General features: G+C 35.9%; 2 protein-coding genes across 2 annotated transcripts in view; both read left to right on the top strand.

Annotated features, from left to right (window-relative positions):
* LOC139969106 (uncharacterized) overlaps positions 1–22,197 on the top strand; it is a 113,864-nt gene that overhangs the window by 71,800 nt on the left and 19,867 nt on the right. The gene's annotated exons all lie outside the window — the stretch shown is intronic.
* Positions 377–10,543, top strand: LOC139969261 (adhesion G-protein coupled receptor G7-like). Its single transcript, XM_071974176.1, has 13 exons — positions 377–470; positions 618–806; positions 954–1,142; positions 3,329–3,454; positions 3,702–3,814; positions 4,185–4,331; positions 4,843–5,215; positions 5,623–5,849; positions 6,201–6,365; positions 6,795–6,901; positions 7,466–7,743; positions 8,870–8,930; positions 9,474–10,543. The coding sequence occupies exons 1-13, from the start codon at positions 377–379 to the stop codon at positions 9,943–9,945; spliced, it is 2,541 nt and encodes an 846-aa protein (XP_071830277.1). The 3' UTR covers positions 9,946–10,543.

The raw sequence follows: 22,197 nt of genomic DNA, 5'->3' as shown, positions 1-22,197 counted from the left end.
CCAGAAGAGCAGTTGTATCCAAATGGCACTGAAATCATGTATGAATGTCCGGAAGGATGGAAATTGTACGGTAGTGATATTGCAGTGTGTCTTTATGGAGAGTGGACCTCTGAAGATGCGTTTTGCCAAGGTTAGTAAAAGCGACGTGTTTCATAGTGCACCGAAGCAGTGTTATTTATCAGCAATTAATTGCTTTCCACCCATAGAATTCATTGTCTAAACATTTACATATCATTTACATAATATCACTTATCAGTGGATTGTATTATTCCTCCTACAAGCTTTACCGTGTGCTGAACCACATCCACCAGATGAATTGGTTTCTCACATTCCTGATTTACCAGACGGGGAGTTGTATCTAAATGGCACTGAAATCATGTATGAATGTCCGGAAGGATGGAAATTCAACGGTAATGATAGTGCAGTGTGTCTTTATGGAGAGTGGACTTCTGAAGATGCGTTTTGCCAAGGTTGGTAAGAGCGACATATTTTATAACGCACCGAAGCAGTGTTTGTCATCATCAATTGCTTTCCATCCATATAATTCATTATCTTAACATTGACTTATTTTATTCATAATATCACTTATTAATGGATTGTATTATTCCTCCTACAAGCTTTACCGTGTGCTGAACCACATCCACCAGATGAATTGGTTTCTCACATTCCTGATTTACCAGACGGGGAGTTGTATCCAAATGGAACTGAAATCATGTATGAATGTCCGAAAGGATGGGATTCTAATGGTAATAATAGTGCAGTGTGTCTTTATGGAGAGTGGACTTCTGAAGATGCGTTTTGCGAAGGTTAGCAAGAGCGACATGTTTTATAATGCACCGAAGCAGTGTTATTTATCATCATTTGCTTTCCATCCATATAATTCATTTTCTAAACATTTACATATCATTTACATAATATCACTGATTAATGGATTGTATTATTACTCCTACAAGCTTTACCGTGTGCTGAACCACATCCACCAGATGAATTGGTTTCTCACATTCCTGATTTACCAGACGGGGAGTTGTATCCAAATGGAACTGAAATCATGTATGAATGTCCAGACGGATGGAATTTAAATGGCAATACGAAAGCAGTGTGTCTCTACGGAATGTGGACGAACGAAAATGCCGTTTGCTCAGGTCAGTCAAAGCGCCTTACGGCAATTGAAGTACTGTCATTTTCTCAGTCACTCAGTATACAGCTATATAATTTATTATCGAATTCTAAACATGCATGTGGTCTCGTTGAAACTCGAAATGCTTATATCAATTATTAGTTTTTAGTAGTATAGCGAAAGGCTCAAAATTTTAGTGAGTACATATGAAACATATCCATTTCGATTTAAGTATATGGTTAAGTTAATTTTGTTTGTTTGTTACAATGAGTGATCTCTACAACTCTGATATCCATCATAATATATTACCAATAACGTTTTCGTTATGATATCAGAAACTTCAATATGATCAGTGGCGTAGCCAGGATTCTTTCAGTGGGGGCGCTGGGGGGCTTGAACATTTCCTGTGGGGGCTTGACCAGTTTTTGTTACTATATAAGCGGAGCGCCACCATGAGTTGGCGCGCAGCGTACAAGGAATTTTTAGCTAAAAAGGCCTCCTAGATCGTTGGAAATAACACTTCCCAGGCCTTCTAAGCTGCTCTAAAGTTTTCTCAACATCCTTTATTTTGAGATCCCATGTTTTGATATGGTCATCAAATAGTTTAGTGAAATAGAAAAAAAGTTACTTTGAAATATCATGACATATCTTTTGTGAGTTTGACACCGGCATTGACATTTTTCGACAAATCTGCAAATTACGCGTGGAAAATAAAGAAAGATTGACTGGGCTTTCAGCCAAATAACATACTGAAATGACCGAACTATATGTCAAACTGACATCAAAGATTGCGTCTGAAATATTATTAGGGTGATAGACTGATTGGCCGGCAGTGGCGGAGCTAGGGGTATTGGTCAGGGGGGGGGGGCGAGAATGGCCTGTAGGGGCGCTTTCGACACTATCTAAGCGGAGCGCCACCACAGGTTGGCGCGGAGCGTATAGAATTTTTTTGAGTAAAGATATTCCCTAGATCGCCGGAAATGACCCTTTCCGGGCCTTGCTAATTTGCAGATAAACGAAGAATAAATATGTGTCATCGCCATTTGTGACAAGTCGGAAGTTTATATGGATGTTGAAAGTACATGCGCTTCATCACAATCCTTGTAGTATCTTTGTGAGTGCTCATGTTTTCGAAAAAATAGATCGAACCCCCCCCCCCCCCTGTTCTTGGAAAGAGTTTCGTACAACAGAACTAAGTGCCGATAAATTAAATACCGCCGTACGTTAGAGCATTTTGTCAGTAAACTACACCAACAAAATGTGACAAATGTCAATAGGTAGATGAGAGTGCAATAAAAAAGTCAATAATCGCGAAATAAGTAAAAAGTGCTAAAAAGCTGAAAAGGGCGCCAGCAGTCCATTTGAGTCCGTCGGGGAGGGGGGGCATCCGCCCCCTGACTGTTTGGACGCTCCGCCACTGTTGGCCGGTAGTTCTCAGCGGTAGTGTTGTCTCCTTTCTTGAAAATTTGTTTTTTTAGCGGTTTTAAGAGCATCAGGGTACGTCCCAGAAGTGAAAACCCGATTGAAAATGTAACAGGGTATCGATGCAATGACGCGAGCAATGATGTGAGAAACATGTGTATGATGTCAGCATTTTTTACCTTTTAACATCTTCTTTGGCATTTAAGTACCTGGAAACCACCTTTCTATAAGGGTATAGTATTGCTCACTAGCTTGTTTGATCAGTTAATGCGCACTGGTTACAAGATACTGATTGGCTGTTTGTATTAGTATTTATTTGTATGTTAGGGATAATGGATATTTTAAAAAAGAGTGACAAAGGCAAAGTTTGCCCGAACAGTCGAACACACAGATTCATTAGTAAACATTATGTGTGTTGTAGTCTTGTAGAGCAGGAATTATATTATTCGACGGTCGTTAACATGCGTTTTCAGTACAGTGCGACTACTGTAGACTTCTCGGCCTATATGCGCTATGTCACGTCAGGTTTTTCAGCAACTATAGCCTACTGCCGGTCCCCGGTCGAAGGGTCGTTCATGGGTGGTCATCATGGAGATTCGAGACCATTCAGACCAATGATATATTTTTCGCACATGTAATTTTTTTTTGACACCCAAAATCCCAGTGGGGGGCCACTGGGGGGCAACAGGCTTTCATGGGGGACTGTCACCCCCCACGCCCCCCCCCCCGTAGCTACGCCACTGAATATGATCATATGTTTATTGGAGTCTTGCTCTTTTACAATTTCAGAGATACTTCCCACAATGTGTCCATTTCAAAGTCTTTCTTTTTCTGGTGTGCAACTTACATTTCGGGCCACTGACCCTGGATCACGTGTTAACTCAATACAAAACTGCAGTGAAGAATCTTCTAATGGTAAATGCACCTTTCCTCCAGAAATGTTCCCATAGCTTATTGCCGGTGGTTAAATTGATTACTGTAACACGTGCAATGTGAACTTGAGCAGTTTTGGTTAAATTCTCAGTTATTAGAAAATAGGAAATTGGTCCAAATTGGCAACATATTTTGAGTAGGCTTCTTTTCCTCTTGTCTGTGATATGCTAATACTTAACTTAATGCAGTATTTCATCCAGCCTTATATGGGGCTCTCTCTTATAATTAGCATACCAGCCTTTGGCCATGAGATTTTGCGATGAGGATGGATGGGAGGAACCAGTTCTCACATCATGTTACACTCCAGAAGACGCGGCAGATGTGGTGGAGAGAATTGCTAATGTGAGTTTGTGAAGTTACATTGCTCGATGTGGACACTTAATTTCCCCAGCTCTGCATTAATATGAATAGAATGAAAACAGTACAATGGCTTTTGAGATGGACTCGTGTATTTCATAAGACATTGATTCTGTTGTCAATGATGTCTTATTTGCCATGCAACCCTTTGATTTGCCACCATCTCCTTACTCCAATTAACTGTTTCATCTGTCTGAAATTGAAGTTGTGTCCCCTGCTTTTTTAGGCTGCCTTTGAAAGAGATCGATGGGCATAATTTTATACGTTTGATTTTTTCTTTACAATATTAAATTAAAATTTAGTTACCATAGCCCCAGTGATCATTTTAATAGCAATACGTTTACGTATCTCGCAGACGACTGTAACCGAGGAAAATGTCGATGAGGTTGCCAGCGATCTAGCACTTGTAACAACTCAGACAGAAGATCTTGACGTATCAGAGGTAGAAGATGTAGCCGAGTCATTACGGGACATTGCTAATGTCAATAGTTCTTCACCAGAAGTAAGTAATGCCTGATTATACATTAGGTGCAATTCATTGTTTATGTCTACGCCGGTAAAGCTGTGAAGATGTTCGTTTTTTACCTGTTTTTACATTTATCTTAAATAATGGTATCCTATCATAGACTAATTTTGCTGAATTTAATTTTTATTTGTTAAATCAGAGATAGCAGTTTGAACGCATTAGATCCATCGCCGCAGGTTACCATTTATATCAAAAGAGAAACCATTTACCACTGTCAATCTCCGCTCAGTTGCATAAACTTCGATGTGAATTGCCTCTTATGGAAATATTTTGCTTACAGATAACGCCGGCATTAGCCGACAGCTCGGCTATACAACGATTTTAGTGTGTAGCACCGATGCACATGGGTCTGCTACCATCGTTAAAATTCAACGGTCAAATTTAATATCAGTATTTCATTAACAAATATTTCTGATTTAGAGCATATGAAAGGATTTCCCCTAATTTCACTATAAACATTACCCGCTCATTTGTATTCATTTTAAAGGTTACAGAGTCCGTAGTAGGGACGGTGAACAACCTAATGGAAGTAAATGAAAGAAGTTTGGAACAAACTGTCGGATCTAGTAGTGTCATTGTATCCTTGGAACAGCAAATATCTAATGTTCAAAAAAATCCTAACAACTTTACGGACGTACAACATAACGTTGGCGTTCAAGCAGTTAAGTTAGACCCAGACATAACCAAGGCGGTCACATTTATCAATTTACCGCCAAGTAATACCACTGGCCGAGATGCTGTGAATGCTGATCTTGCCGAGGAAAACACACGGCTATTTAACGATAAGCAGGAAGTACGAACAGATAACAGCACAACATCGATTTATGTACCATCAATGATATTGGAACTAGCATTGGAAGGTAACGGTCACTATTGAAGAAGACCTATTCATACTATTAATTTACGACGAAGTATCACTGCAAACTCCGATTTCAATCAAACGTCAGTCATGTCAATTCTTTCTTCAAAACCCATTACACAATATACTAATCATTTTACAATATTGAATTAACAATGAACGATGTATATTGGACAAACAATTGAGAGGCTGTCACAAAAACGTAATAAAAAATCTTGGGAATTGAATTACTGTTCATTTGAGAAGATGCCTTTTGCAATATGTTTCGCATGAAATGACATATCGAACCAAACACACATGTCATAATATGAGTCCAATGTTTTGTTTTATTTTTCTAAATCATAAATACTCACATATACCTCGTGCAACATCTTAGAAAGTAATTATTAACTTTTTCTCCGGTTTCAGTTGATCCAACTATTACTCACGTTCCAATTAGCTTCTTCATTTACAAGGATTCCCGATTATTTCAAACGAGTCAAGCTTCATCGACTTCTGCACCCGAGAAAGATAGAAGCAAGAACAGACAAGAAATTGCTAGTCAAGTTATTGCAGCGACCTTAGAGGTAGCTAACGTTGTCATTAAGGATCTACCACCTGAAAATTCTATCGTTACCAGGTTTACAATAGCACCCGTAAGTCCATATAGGGCATTTACTGTCCACTAAGTACAAAGTAAACACTTGTATTGTTCATAACGAATTCTATCCTTGTCTTGTAACTAATATCCAGCCAACATTCTGTCGCATACTTGTTTGCGATGCTTTTAGTTAATAGAGAAATACACATTTTCTGTTAACAGTTCACGTGGACCTGCAGTTCCAGGTTTAAGCTGAAACATTTCTTCCTAACAAATCTTTTACTGCACTTCAAATGTTAAAGAAAATAAGAAATATGTATAATTATATTTTTGGTTATATTTAGGGCAGAAAAGTAAACTCTATCAAAAGAGACGTAATATCTTGTATTTTTAATTTTAAATTTAGCCTCTTGGACAAAACGAAGTTGTAAAAGAAGAAAAGTGCGTCTTCTGGTCAGTTTCAGAGGAAGGCAATGGAGGAACATGGTCCGCTGAAGGTTGCGCATTAACCAAAGACAAGAATCAGACAGTGTGCACATGTAACCATCTTACCAGCTTCGCCGTGCTCGTCGTAAGTTACGTACTAGACAGAAGAAAAATGCAGGCATTGACATGTTCTATGAGTTGTGTTGACGTGTAGCTTAACATAATTTGAGTTTATACGTTAATCCATAGTTAATGTAACGTAATATACTTAATTCACCTTGATTTAACCGTTCTTTAGCCTACGTCTGAAGTCACAACATAACGCTTCTATATTTCTAGGTTTAATCATATGCCCTTCTCTATAGATAACTTTGATATATGTTACTGAATGAAATTTAGTTACGGATTGTGATGGATTGTCTATGAAGAACAATTTGTGCTCATGCGCATATCAAATGTATAATGTATAATCCCCGCTGCCTGGGCAATCAGTATGCTTTGCCCCAACCTTATCTGAGGAATCATTCGAGCGTAACTAGTTTGAATTTGTATTTATTTCTACATTTGTCTAAAGGGAATTGGCTCAGATCTTCCAGAAGCCCTTTCAATTATAACCGTGGTAGGGTCATCTCTTTCGATAAGTGGCTTAATTCTTTGCATCTCATCATTATCACTCATAGGGTAAGTGCATTATTTTCTCAGCTTGTAAGTACCTTCTATTGGTGTGATGTTCCGGTATCAATCTGGTAAATGACTCAGTCTTCGTCTTCTTGATTTTAATAACAGGAACCAAATCCCATGCAATACTGTACTATAAAATAGGAGATTCCTCATTAAATTTTTCTCATATATATATATATATACTTGAATTGGTTACTGAGTTTCAAAAAACAAAGTTTGAATATTAAATACGATAATAATGTTTAATATATAATTATTACGATAGTGGAAGTAAACTTATATTGTCTACGTTAAAGTTTTTTCTCTCGAATATATCATGGTCTGCTGTAGCTCAATGAATCGAATGTTGTTAGGTTGTTGAAGTAAAGTATTGACCCTACAATAAACTTTAATTTTTCAGTTAGCATTGACTTATCAATTACTTTAAAATACGCCGATATTTAACAAACATGTTAATCCTCCACTTGGCTTATTAATTTTGTAAAGAAATCGCGGATTTTTGTCATCATACGGGACTTGGTAAATTGTATTGATTCATCTTGATTTATATTTCCATTCTTACAGAGGACTACGAACGAAGCAAGCATCACAAATCCATCTCAATCTTTGCCTATGCTTGTTAGCTTTCTACGTAGTTTTCCTGGTGGGAGATTTCGTCATCGACAAGCCAAGACATTGCAATAATATTGCTACAACGATACACTACTTATGTTTGACGACTGTAGCGTGGATGTCTGTAGAAGCATTGCACATGTACTTGCTGTTTGTCAAATTTAAAACACCCAAATTGTTTCAGTTGAAACTAAGGTATTTTGTTCCCGTGTCTGCTGTGTCCGTATACGGTATGTATTGTGTGAAGTATTTTGTTACATTTCCATTTGATGCTAATGAAAAGTTCGTGTTTTGTTCTCTGAAGTTTCAAACTGCATTGTTAAAAGTTTAGTTTTCACTCTCTGAAGGAAAAAAAGGTGATGAACGCTCTTTGGCTGAGTCACTGTAATCATCTGTGCATACCAATTTACACTTTCCTTACAGAATACCAATTAATGAAACTCTTACCGAATAAAGGTTAATTGAATTCCATAATACGTTACTAAATTATTGTCCCAAAACAGACTTTTGTCTTGGAGACAATGATATCACATCAAGGTGATCAACAATGAAAAGTTTTGCATTTTATTTCTAGCTAATGCATTGTCAGAATTGATGCATTTTCTGTTATGAAAGTTGTATCATTGATTTGGATTACGTAGAACTTTCATCAGTACGTCTAGCCAGGGTGCAGTGTGCTCTTCGTCGTGTTACTTATCTATAGTGAACTCACTATCACCTTCCGTTTCAAAATTCAATTATTTCTAATTAGATGTATCGTTAGGAAGCGATAAATGTCAGATAAATAAAACATGTGCTTAAGGTTTTCACACATAAATTGATCATATGTATCGGAAGCACAGTGCTTCTTAAACAGGTGAATGGTTCACCTGAAGGGTGAATGAAGTTATCGTGAGGTGAATGAAACTAGAGGGATGAATGAGAGCGAATGAAACAGGAAGGGTGGATGACTTAATTTACTCAGATATCTATATTTTCTTCTATACATAAACATTTTGTGATAAACACTCAAGGGTGAAACTACACTGAAATAGTTTAAGACACACTGTATCACAGTCATAATAGCATAAAGATGAGAAAAGGGTAATGAAAACTCTATAGTATCTTGCTTCTGTGCCAATATTCAGTTGGTTGTGACTTCGAAATTTTCATTTTCCAGTGTTCTTATATTTCATGAAAATTATCATTCTGATAACTTACTTCAATGAACGAATCTGTTGATGAATTATTTGTTTATATAATTTTGATTTTATTTCGCCGTAAAACGAAACATTATTTTTGTATGTTTTTATCTCTGTTTACTTCAATATTAATATTTAAAGACCAAATTTAAACGATATAAATTTTCCTCCAAAGGCCTGTGCTTGATCCCTGTTTTGAGTGTGCTCTTCCTTTCATCTCAAGAAGTAGATGGATAGTAAGTTGTTTTGTTGTTGTCAAAATCTCATAATAGTTCCATTTATATAATTTGTTTTAAATAACAACATTCGAATATATCGAGAATGAGATATTGTAGCTTAAAGCTTCTTTAATATCTTGCCTTACAACTGTGCAAGAGCAATATAATTGGACCGTTGTTCAAGATTGTTATTTTTATTTGTTATTTAATATGAAGAACAGTAGTTCAATAGCTTATCATGGATAAGGTATTCAGGGCTTTTTCTTACTGTTTTAATATCAAGTATGAAAAATGCAGCGTTAAATTAGATGACAAATTCAATATACTATGTCGAATTCCGTTTTCTGTTAATGGTATTGCAAACTTAATGCGTTTAACTACTCAAATATTGTTAACATTTAATAGGAAGAGGAAGTATGAAGTGATAACAGAACAAATTAAATTTGACAAAGATATTTAACGAATATTACTGGTGATGCATGATAAATGTGGATTCATATCTGGTCCTATTAAAAGGAATATTTGGTAATCTGAAGTATTTTATTGTTTCATACTTCACAGTTGTTTTTTGCCCTCGGGTCAAGGACTACTTTTTGGACTTATTTTGGAAGTACTGGTAATGGTCTTGTTTAACTTGGTTGTATTTAGTCTTCTTCTTCGTAACATCGTCTTTCGTCCGATAATGCCAAGTAATGCCAAACGATACAAGAAGAAAGAGATGTTCTCAAGGTTGCAGCAGTTCGTCGTATTCTGGTTTCTCCTAGGAATGTCATGGATTTTTGGTTTCTTCGCAATGATTCCTAACCGAGAGTCTGTTGTATTTGAATATTTGTTTTGCCTGTTTACGTCCCTTCAAGGATTCTTTTTATTCATTTTCATATGCTTGAAAAACCCAGAAGTGGTAAATAGATTCAAGAAAACTAGGGAATACCTTAGTGAATGGAGTAACGAGAAGAATAAATCTAGCCTTAAGACACTTCGTACAGGTGAAAGTAACTCCACACAACGAGCTGCACAGTCAAGCGAACTATAAAGTGACAAGTCTGAAAGGTTCATTAAACATCATGTACACTTCCAAACTCCATTACTTATTTTGCTATATAACCATCAAGTTAATCACACTGCTTTACTTTACTATACTACACGCATATCGTCAAAGTTTTGCTATATATTTGATAATGGACAACAACAATATTATCCTTTTCCTTATTTTGGATGAATGAACATTTATCTAAGAAATTTTTTGAAACTTTTCTCCCACAAAGGCTAGCAATGCGTCGTTATCAGTTTTACTCGGAGACTTGTCCTTTCAAATTTAAAGTCATTTACGTCTAATTCGAATAATGTTGATATTGGTTAAGTTTGCACTAATCATGGGGTGTTATATACGATATTTAACGTAGAGGCATACGAAGTACAATCTGTTAACATCGGAGACTAAAGTCAGGATTTCTTAAATTATGCGTAATCGTTATAATATAAAAGTGCCACTGGTTAATAGTAAGCAGACAAGTTTTCTTTTTGTATCCATTTTAATCTTTTAAATTACAGATTCTCCATCAATGTAATTTCACTTAAAGTTATTCATTTATTTTCAAAATAAAGAAATGTTTGAACCTAGAGTAAAATTAGCGGCAAATAGTATCTCCTTTTTTGAATTTCTTGTATGAAGACAGTTACAATTTGTCGCTTGAACATGAGCGTTTAAGATCCGATAGAAGTACAGTATAATTTTTTATAGCAAAAATGTCGACAAGTCATCAGTGAATAGTGTGTTGCAAGTCAAAACCCAACTACGGCAAAATAAGTGCAGCATGCAGAGACATTATACAACGACTTTGTGGGCTCTCAATCACTGCTTCTCTATTGGACACTTCCTTTCTCAAGAATCAATCGCTATGTTAAATTCACACACCAGAAACAAATCCACTTCATGACCGGTTTCGTCCTTTTGGGACTTATCAGGCGAAGGTAGGAATCGAACACCGGACTTTCTCGCCACAGACTGAATAACGCAACACTCGACCACAGTAATTCAACTACTGTGAATGCGTATGAATAGCTATAAATAACTCTCTATGAGAGCGTATTACGCAAATGGTGTGATTGTTCAGGGTGCATCCCTTGTGCTCTTGAAACTGACAATTCATATCAATATTATTAATTTTCCTCTAAGATATGGACCTATTATCGAAGTTTTATTGCCTGGTTGGAAGCAGAATGGGCCGCTCTATTACATAGGCCTGTTTAGGGAACAATTAAAAAAGTCACGATTTCGACCAAATTTGAAAAAGTCATACTAAAAAGTCATATACCCTTATCAAAATGTCAAATCTCGACCAAAAATCGAATCTTTCCGATTTTGATCAGGATGGATTATATCAATTCCCTGTCGTTTAATCCAACAACAAAAAATCGGTTGACTATTATTTTCTTAAAAATGACATTTGAACATTGACATCAATATTATTTCATTTTCCTATAAGATATGGACCTATTATCGCAGTTTTATTGCCTGGTTGGTAACAGAATGGGCCGCTCTATCATATAGGTCTGTTTCGGGAACAATTTGATATGAAATCACGTCAAGATATGGTTTTTTTTTTCATTTTACACTGAAATATGACTATTTATTATGCTATGATCACATGGAAAGGAATCAAAAGGGCGCCACACATCCCAGGTACAATTTTGGGAAGAATTAAAAAAGTCGTGATTTTGGCCAAAATCGAACAAAATCATGAGGGTATATAATAGCCTTACAAAATTGCCAAATTTCGGCCAAAAATGAAAGTTCTCAAATTTCTCTCAGGATACTTATACGGGTTCCCAGAACCTAAATAAACGCTTCTCTCGCAACAAAAGTGGAATTCGACGAAGTTTCACTCATTTAAATTTGATATGAAATCACGTCAAGATATGGTTTTTAAATTTCATTTTTCACCGAAATATGACTGTTTATTCTGCTCTGATCACATGGAAAGGAATCAAAAGGGCGCCATACTCCCCAGGTACAATTTTGGGAAGAATTAAAAAAGTCGTGATTTTGGCCAAAATCGAACAATATCATAAGGGTATACTTATACGGGTTCCCAGAACCTAAATAAACGCTTCTCTCGCAACAAAAGTGGAATTCGACGAAGTTTCACTCATTTAAATTTGATATGAAATCACGTCAAGATATGGTTTTTAAATTTCATTTTTCACCTAAATATGACTGTTTATTCTGCTCTGATCACATGGAAAGGAATCAAAAGGGCGCCACACATCCCAGGTACAATTTTGGGAAAAATTAAAAAGTCGTGATTTTGGCCAAAATCGAACAAAATCATAAGGGTATAGCCTTACAAAATTGCCGAATTTCGCCGAAAAAATGAAAGTTCTCAATTTCTCTCAGGATACTTATATGGGTTCCCAAAACCTAAATGAACGCTTCTCTTGCAACAAAAGTGGAATTCGACGAAGTTTCAGTCATTTAAATTTGATATGAAATCACGTCAAGATATGGTTTTTAAATTTCATATTTTTCACCGAAATATGACTGTTTATTCTGCTTTGATCACATGGAAAGGAATCAAAAGGGCGCCATACTCCCCCAGGTACAATTTTGGGAAGAATTAAAAAAGTCGTGATTTTGGCCAAAATCGAACAAAATCATAAGGGTATATAATAGCCTTACAAAAATGCCAAATTTTGGCCAAAAATGAAAGTTCTCAAATTTCTCTCAGGATACTTATACGGGTTCCCAGAACCTAAATGAACGCTTCTCTCGCAACAAAAGTGGAATTCGACGAAGTTTTAGTCATTTAAATTGATATGAAATCACGTCAAGATATGGTTTTTTAAACTTCATATTTTTCACCGAAATATGACTGTTTATTCTGCTCTGATCACATGGAAAGGAATCAAAAGTGCGCCACACATCACAGGTACTATTTTGGGAAGGATTAAAAAGTCGTGATTTTGGCCAAAATCGAACGATATCATAAGGGTATAGCCTTACAAAATTGCCAAATTTCGCCGAAAAAATGAAAGTTCTCAATTTCTCTCAGGATACTTATACGGGTTCCCAAAACCTAAATGAACGCTTCTCTCGCAACAAAAGTGGAATTCGACGAAGTTTTATTCATTTAAATTTGATATGAAATCACGTCAAGATATGGTTTTTAAATTTCATATTTTTCACCGAAATATGACTGTTTATTCTGCTCTGATAACATGGAAAGGAATCAAAAGGGCGCCATACTCCCCCAGGTACAATTTTGGGAAGAATTAAAAAAGTCGTGATTTTGGCCAAAATCGAACAAAATCATAAGGGTATATAATAGCCTTACAAAAATGCCAAATTTTGGCCAAAAATGAAAGTTCTCAAATTTCTCTCAGGATACTTATACGGGTTCCCAGAACCTAAATGAACGCTTCTCTCGCAACAAAAGTGGAATTCGACGAAGTTTTAGTCATTTAAATTGATATGAAATCACGTCAAGATATGGTTTTTTAAACTTCATATTTTTCACCGAAATATGACTGTTTATTCTGCTCTGATCACATGGAAAGGAATCAAAAGTGCGCCACACATCACAGGTACTATTTTGGGAAGGATTAAAAAGTCGTGATTTTGGCCAAAATCGAACGATATCATAAGGGTATAGCCTTACAAAATTGCCGAATTTCGCCGAAAAAATGAAAGTTCTCAATTTCTCTCAGGATACTTATACGGGTTCCCAAAACCTAAATGAACGCTTCTCTCGCAACAAAAGTGGAATTCGACGAAGTTTTATTCATTTAAATTTGATATGAAATCACGTCAAGATATGGTTTTTAAATTTCATATTTTTCACCGAAATATGACTGTTTATTCTGCTCTGATAACATGGAAAGGAATCAAAAGGGCGCCATACTCCCCCAGGTACAATTTTGGGAAGAATTAAAAAAGTCGTGATTTTGGCCAAAATCGAACAAAATCATGAGGGTATATAATAGCCTTACAAAAATGCCAAATTTCGGCCAAAAATGAAAGTTCTCAAATTTCTCTCAGGATACTTATACGGGTTCCCAGAACCTAAATGAACGCTTCTCTTGCAACAAAAGTGGAATTCGACGAAGTTTTAGTCATTTAAATTGATATGAAATCACGTCAAGATATGGTTTTTTAAACTTCATATTTTTCACCGAAATATGACTGTTTATTCTGCTCTGATCACATGGAAAGGAATCGAAAGTGCGCCACACATCACAGGTACTATTTTGGGAAGGATTAAAAAAGTCGTGATTTTGGCCTAAATCGAACAATATCATAAGGGTATAGCCTTACAAAATTGCCAAATTTCGGCCAAAAATGAAAGTTCTCAAATTTCTCTCAGGATACTTATACGGGTTCCCAGAACCCAAATAAACGCTTCTCTCGCAACAAAAGTGGAATTCGACGAAGTTTTATTCATTTAAATTTGATATGAAATCACGTCAAGATATGGTTTTTAAATTTCATATTTTTCACCGAAATATGACTGTTTATTCTGCTCTGATAACATGGAAAGGAATCAAAAGGGCGCCATACTCCCCCAGGTACAATTTTGGGAAGAATTAAAAAAGTCGTGATTTTGGCCAAAATCGAACAAAATCATGAGGGTATATAATAGCCTTACAAAAATGCCAAATTTCGGCCAAAAATGAAAGTTCTCAAATTTCTCTCAGGATACTTATACGGGTTCCCAGAACCTAAATGAACGCTTCTCTCGCAACAAAAGTGGAATTCGACGAAGTTTTAGTCATTTAAATTGATATGAAATCACGTCAAGATATGGTTTTTTAAACTTCATATTTTTCACCGAAATATGACTGTTTATTCTGCTCTGATCACATGGAAAGGAATCGAAAGTGCGCCACACATCACAGGTACTATTTTGGGAAGGATTAAAAAAGTCGTGATTTTGGCCTAAATCGAACAATATCATAAGGGTATAGCCTTACAAAATTGCCAAATTTCGGCCAAAAATGAAAGTTCTCAAATTTCTCTCAGGATACTTATACGGGTTCCCAGAACCCAAATAAACGCTTCTCTTGCAACAAAAGTGGAATTCGACGAAGTTTTATTCATTTAAATTTGATATGAAATCACGTCAAGATATGGTTTTTAAATTTCATATTTTTCACCGAAATATGACTGTTTATTCTGCTCTGATAACATGGAAAGGAATCAAAAGGGCGCCATACTCCCCCAGGTACAATTTTGGGAAGAATTAAAAAAGTCGTGATTTTGGCCAAAATCGAACAAAATCATGAGGGTATATAATAGCCTTACAAAAATGCCAAATTTCGGCCAAAAATGAAAGTTCTCAAATTTCTCTCAGGATACTTATACGGGTTCCCAGAACCTAAATGAACGCTTCTCTCGCAACAAAAGTGGAATTCGACGAAGTTTTAGTCATTTAAATTGATATGAAATCACGTCAAGATATGGTTTTTTAAACTTCATATTTTTCACCGAAATATGACTGTTTATTCTGCTCTGATCACATGGAAAGGAATCGAAAGTGCGCCACACATCACAGGTACTATTTTGGGAAGGATTAAAAAAGTCGTGATTTTGGCCTAAATCGAACAATATCATAAGGGTATAGCCTTACAAAATTGCCAAATTTCGGCCAAAAATGAAAGTTCTCAAATTTCTCTCAGGATACTTATACGGGTTCCCAGAACCCAAATAAACGCTTCTCTCGCAACAAAAGTGGAATTCGACGAAGTTTTATTCATTTAAATTTGATATGAAATCCCGTCAAGATATGGTTTTTAAATTTCATTTTTCACCGAAATTTGACTGTTTATTCTGCTATGATCACATGGAAAGGAATCAAAAGGGCGCCACACATCCCCAGGTACAATTTTGGGAAGAATTAAAAAAAGTCGTGATTTTGGCCAAAATCGAACAATATCATAAGGGTATATAATAGCCTTACAAAATTGCCAAATTTCGGCCAAAAATGAAAGTTCTCAAATTTCTCTCAGGATACTTATACGGGTTCCCAGAACCTAAATGAACGCTTCGCTCGCGACAAAAGTGGAATTCGACGAAGTTTTAGTCATTTAAATTGATATGAAATCACGTCAAGATATGGTTTTTAAATTTCATTTTTCACCGAAATATGACTGTTTATTCTGCTCTGATCACATGGAAAGGAATCAAAAGTGCGCCACACTCCCCAGGTACAATTTTGGGAAGAATTAAAAAAAGTCGTGATTTTGGCCAAAATCGAACAATATCATAAGGGTATATAATAGCCTTACAAAAATGCCAAATTTCGGCCAAAAATGAAAGTTCTCAAATTTCTCTCAGGATACTTATACGGGTTCCCAGAACCCAAATTAACGCTTCTCTTGTGACAAAAGTGGAATTCGACGAAGTTTTAGTCATTTAAATTTGATATGAAATCACGTCAAGATATGGTTTTTAAATTTCATTTTTCACCGAAATATGACTGTTTATTCTGCTCTGATCACATGGACAGGAATCAAAAGGGCACCATACTCCCCAGGTACAATTTTGGGAAGAATTAAAAAAGTCGTGATTTTGGCCAAAATCGAACAATATCATAAGGGTATACTTATACGGGTTCCCAGAACCTAAATAAACGCTTCTCTCGCAACAAAAGTGGAATTCGACGAAGTTTCACTCATTTAATTTGATATGAAATCACGTCAAGATATGGTTTTTAAATTTCATTTTTCACCGAAATTTGACTGTTTGTTCTGCTATGATCACATGGAAAGGAATCAAAAGGGCGCCACACATCCCAGGTACAATTTTGGGAAGAATTAAAAAAAGTCGTGATTTTGGCCAAAATCGAACAATATCATAAGGGTATAGCCTTACAAAATTGCCAAATTTCGGCCAAAAACGAAAGTTCTCAAATTTCTCTCAGGATACTTATACGGGTTCCCAGAACCCAAATAAACGCTTCTCTTGTGACAAAAGTGGAATTCGACGAAGTTTTAGTCATTTAAATTTGATATGAAATCACGTCAAGATATGGTTTTTAAATTTCATTTTTCACCGAAATATGACTGTTTATTCTGCTCTGATCACATGGAAAGGAATCAAAAGTGCGCCACACTCCCCAGGTACAATTTTGGGAAGAATTAAAAAAGTCGTGAGTTTGGCCAAAATCGAAATAAATCATGAGGGTATATAATAGCCTTACAAAATTGCCAAATTTCGGCCAAAAATGAAAGTTCTCAAATTTCTCTCAGGATACTTATACGGGTTCCCAGAACCTAAATGAACGCTTCGCTCGCGACAAAAGTGGAATTCGACGAAGTTTTAGTCATTTAAATTGATATGAAATCACGTCAAGATATGGTTTTTAAATTTCATTTTTCACCGAAATATGACTGTTTATTCTGCTCTGATCACATGGAAAGGAATCAAAAGGGCGCCATACTCCCCAGGTACAATTTTGGGAAGAATTAAAAAAGTCGTGATTTTGGCCAAAATCGAACAATATCATAAGGGTATACTTATACGGGTTCCCAGAACCTAAATAAACGCTTCTCTCGCAACAAAAGTGGAATTCGACGAAGTTTCACTCATTTAAATTTGATATGAAATCACGTCAAGATATGGTTTTTAAATTTCATTTTTCACCGAAATATGACTGTTTATTCTGCTCTGATCACATGGAAAGGAATCAAAAGGGCGCCACACATCCCAGGTACAATTTTGGGAAGAATTAAAAAGTCGTGATTTTGGCCAAAATCGAACAAAATCATAAGGGTATAGCCTTACAAAATTGCCAAATTTCGGCCAAAAATGAAAGTTCTCAAATTTCTCTCAGGATACTTATACGGGTTCCCAGAACCCAAATAAACGCTTCTCTGTGGGATCTACTCAAATCAATACGGAAACCAGATGAACAGCAAAGAAACTTGGTAACTGATGAGTTTGGCCAAAAATTAAGTCAACACTTCGGACGTTTTAATGATGCTTCGAGCAAAGATATTTCACTTATACTACCAGACCTATCAACTGCTGAACCACCAGTAATACTAAAGAAAGATGTAAAAAGACAATTTGGACTTGTTAAGATAGGAATTGCGTCTGGTTTTGATCAAATTCCCTGGTGGGTGTACAAGTATTGCTCTGAAGAATTAGCTGGCATATTCACTAATTTATATAATGTAAGTTTAAATGAGAATTCAATTCCGTCCCAATGGAAGCATGCTAAAACATCACCTGTGCCTAAAATCTCTATTCCAACATCTGTAAACGATTTTAGACCAATTGACATGTCCAACATTGGTTTTAACTGTATGCAAAAATTATTATTTCCATACTTGACGCAGGCCATCGTATCACACGGTGATAAAAATCAGTTTGCCTACAAAAAAGGCGTGTCCTGCACAGATGCTATACTCAAGCTCGTACATTGTGTTGTTTCTGGTTTAAATCAGAGTGACACAACAGTCACTAAAGTTTTATTCTTAGATTTTTCAAGTGCTTTTAATACGGTTTTACCAAATCGGTTAATCCAAAGTTTGTGTAGTTTTATCAATGAGCCTTGGCTTATAAATTGGTTGGCTAATTTTTTACAAGGATGGTCTCGACAAGTCAAGCTACAGAAAGGTTATTCAGAGGAATCAAATATTACAGTGGGAGTCCCCCAGGGAGGTCCTCTATCTGCGTTACTTTTTACAATATACACAGATGATATACGTTCTTCAATGGGGTGTGATGTAATTAAGTACGCTGATGATATAGCCATATCCTGTAACATTTCAAAGCGGATACACCTTGAAAATCAAAATGACTATAAATACTGTATTGATAATATGGTCAATTTGTGTGAGCAGAAGAACCTCTTACTTAATCCAAAGAAATCTAAAGAAATAATTTTTGAAAACATTAACATTAAACATCAAGGTCTCATTCAGACCAGGGATCAGAAAACTTATGTTCAAGGCTCCATTGTTGAGCGGGTGTCTCATACTATGTACTTAGGAGTTGATATTGACGCCAAGTTAACCTTTACTAAACATATATCTAAATCGATGTCTAAGGTGTATTATATTGTATCAACGTTGGCATATATTACTCCTTATTTTCATTCTAATGTAAGAGATAAGGTTTTCAGCTCATCAATTCTGCCAGTGATTGTGTATGCAGTTCCTGTCTGGTATCACTTTCTAATTGAAAAGGACAAGAAAAGAATTAGAAGTTTCTTGAAATACTGCTCCAAAATATTTAATCTCGACTATGAAAGCCTTGTTGGTAAAGTAAACACTGCTGCTAAAAATGAATTCATAAGACTAGCTAAGAATATACATAGTTCTAAAGATCACCCACTTCACTCCGAGTTGATCTCTCTGTGCAATAGAATCAGGAAGTACAATCTACGTAATCCTACTATCTTGCCATCTTTTAGAATTATGCTTTATAGAACTCATTTATCTACAGAGCAGCCATTTATATTCAAAATGGGTTCTTAGAATCTCTGTTATAATCCTTTTAATCTTTAATCTTTAAAACTTCTATTCCTCTATCTTATTTCTTGTTTTTGTTTCATGCTTTCATTTTTGTACATGTTTACGTCTTTTATGTATCACTTTTTTATGTGTCCTATTTATAAATGTTATCATTTACACTGGAATAAAGAAATTGAAATTGAAAATTGAAATTGAAATTCTCTTGTGACAAAAGTGGAATTCGACGAAGTTTCACTCATTTAAATTTGATATGAAATCACGTCAAGATATGGTTTTTAAATTTCATTTTTCACCGAAATATGACTGTTTATTCTGCTCTGATCACATGGAAAGGAATCAAAAGTGCGCCATACTCCCCAGGTACAATTTTGGGAAGAATTAAAAAAGTCGTGATTTTGGCCAAAATCGAAATAAATCATGAGGGTATATAATAGCCTTACAAAATTGCCAAATTTCGGCCAAAAATGAAAGTTCTCAAATTTCTCTCAGGATACTTATACGGGTTCCCAGAACCTAAGTGAACGCTTCTCTCGCAACAAAAGTGGAATTCGACGAAGTTTTAGTCATTTAAATTTGATATGAAATCACGTCAAGATATGGTTTTTAAATTTCATTTTTCACCGAAATATGACTGTTTATTCTGCTCTGATCACATGGAAAGGAATCAAAAGGGCGCCACACTCCCCAGGTACAATTTTGGGAAGAATTAAAAAAGTCGTGATTTTGGCCAAATTCGAACAAAATCATAATCCGATATTGTGCGTCCCAGAATCTGAAATGTGCGTCCCAACTGAAATTTCAGGAGTGTCATTTTTCGGCCAAATTTGATCATTTCTTAAGGCTATACCCTTATGATTTTTCTCATTTTTTGGCCAAAATCCTGACTTTTTTTATTTCTTTTCAAAACCATGCGTGGCTTTGTTGGGGCCCTTTTGACGACCTGTCAGTCAATGATAATCTCATAATTCGTCTCTTTGTTGCCAAAACAGACCATTTTTATAAAAGAAATTCGAACATTATTTTCATATTTAGAGGGCCTAAAATTCCATTCAATGCCACTTTTTAACTTCATGAGAAGCAGCTTATGAGCTACGTGAATCCGAAATGTGCGTCCCAACTGAAATATGAGTAACGCTGTGGTAGGTTGCCCGCCATACCTTCCTTGGTTACAGATGGAAGTTTTTTTTTATATCCCAATATGTCATGTTGCTGCTACCGGATATTTTAATAACGTTTTAAAGTTATAGTTTGTGTATGACTTCATAGCAAGATTGTATAATTATGTAGACATGCAGTCGTGCTTCCTATTTGATATTTGGCAATTTCGGTGAATGGTCGGTATCCATTCTGGTACTAAACTGACTACTTGTTTAAGAAGGAAAGCAACGTCTAATAAACGTAAAATAAACGTAAAGTTTCATGTGGATATACATTTTTATGCTATACTTGCACTGAGCTCAATTACGATCCCACTCCATAGACCTATATAATGACAATACTCCAGACGAGAGAATCAAGATCAAATATTGTTTTCCTTTACACGAAGGCAAATATGTAACGAAGTTCATTACCTTGAATATTATTATTAAACGTTAACAATGTAACTATTATAATTGTTACATAATAATAATTTCTTCATTGTTCTTAATCATTCTATCGGGCTTACATTACGAGTGTAATTGATATCCGTCTAATCGTCACTGCTATCACTATCTCGATACCAATGATACAGGAATCCGGACCCATCCAACGGATATACAACTTGCAGCAATATCAGCAAACTCCTTCCCCAGCAAAATCTAAAGACAGCTTTGTTAGCCTTATAGATTAACGCGCCTAAGCCACTGATACCACTTGAGACAGTTAAGCGCATTCAAAAACATCTTAACGAGAGGCTACAATGGATGAAACGGGGTACAGAATTTCCTCCTTTTTGTCTGCTTTTACGGCTTAGATCCCAGATGAAAGTTCCTCTTTTTCAGCAAAACCACTCGACCGAAACCACAATGGAATAAAGACCAAATGGTCGCTTTTAACATTGAAAACTTACTGTGTTTAAATTGCCTAGTTATACCAGGGAGTTTCCATAACAACTCCCTTGTTCAATGCAGGACGGTATCACAACTGAAAGTTGTAATTGTTAGCTCTAAAACTAGGCATTTAAATGAATACAGGATATTATCAAATGTATTTGAACAATGGATGGATGGATGGATGGATGGATGGATGGATGGATGGATGGATGGATGGATGGATGGATGGATGGATGGATGGATGGATGGATGGATGGATGGATGGATGGATGGATGGATGGATGGATGGATGGATGGATGGATGGATGGATGGATGGATGGATGGATGGATGGATGGATGGATGGATGGATGGATGGATGGATGGATGGATGGATGGATGGATGGATGGATGGATGGATGGATGGATATGGAAATTTGTCGCCCTGCAGCAAAACACATATAAATCAAAGTTATAAAGTTACATTCAGAATACAGTAAAATATTAGTATAAACAAAACACAGAGAAGTTGAATGAAAAGGTAAGAATAATAACAGCAACAATATCACATGTGAGAAAGATATACACATATATACATATATAAACAAGATTATAAAACAAAAGAAACCCATCTAACAGCCCTCAGGTTGAAAAGAGAAACAGAACTGGGTACAAAAGGAAACCTGAATCTGTTATGCTTAGACCGTGGCATGCGAAGTCTGCTGCCTGAACGGCAGAATACATAGATTTCGAAAAGAGGATGTGTATGGTCTTTTAATATTCCATGGGTTTTCT

This window comes from Apostichopus japonicus, chromosome 6, assembly GCF_037975245.1.
Source record: "Apostichopus japonicus isolate 1M-3 chromosome 6, ASM3797524v1, whole genome shotgun sequence".
Classification (NCBI taxonomy): Eukaryota; Metazoa; Echinodermata; class Holothuroidea; order Aspidochirotida; family Stichopodidae; genus Apostichopus; species Apostichopus japonicus.
The sequence above is the reverse complement of the archived record's forward strand: the minus strand, read 5'-3'. Positions and strand labels throughout refer to the sequence as shown.

Bases quoted from the DNA above. Each gene is read 5' to 3' on its own strand.
- LOC139969261 (XM_071974176.1), top strand. From the start codon at position 377: ATGTATGAATGTCCGGAAGGATGGAAATTCAACGGTAATGATAGTGCA. The intron at 1,143-3,328 runs GTCAGTCAAAGC...TTACAATTTCAG, and splicing joins CGAAAATGCCGTTTGCTCAG to AGATACTTCCCACAATGTGT. The intron at 8,931-9,473 runs GTAAGTTGTTTT...CATACTTCACAG, and splicing joins TCTCAAGAAGTAGATGGATA to TTGTTTTTTGCCCTCGGGTC.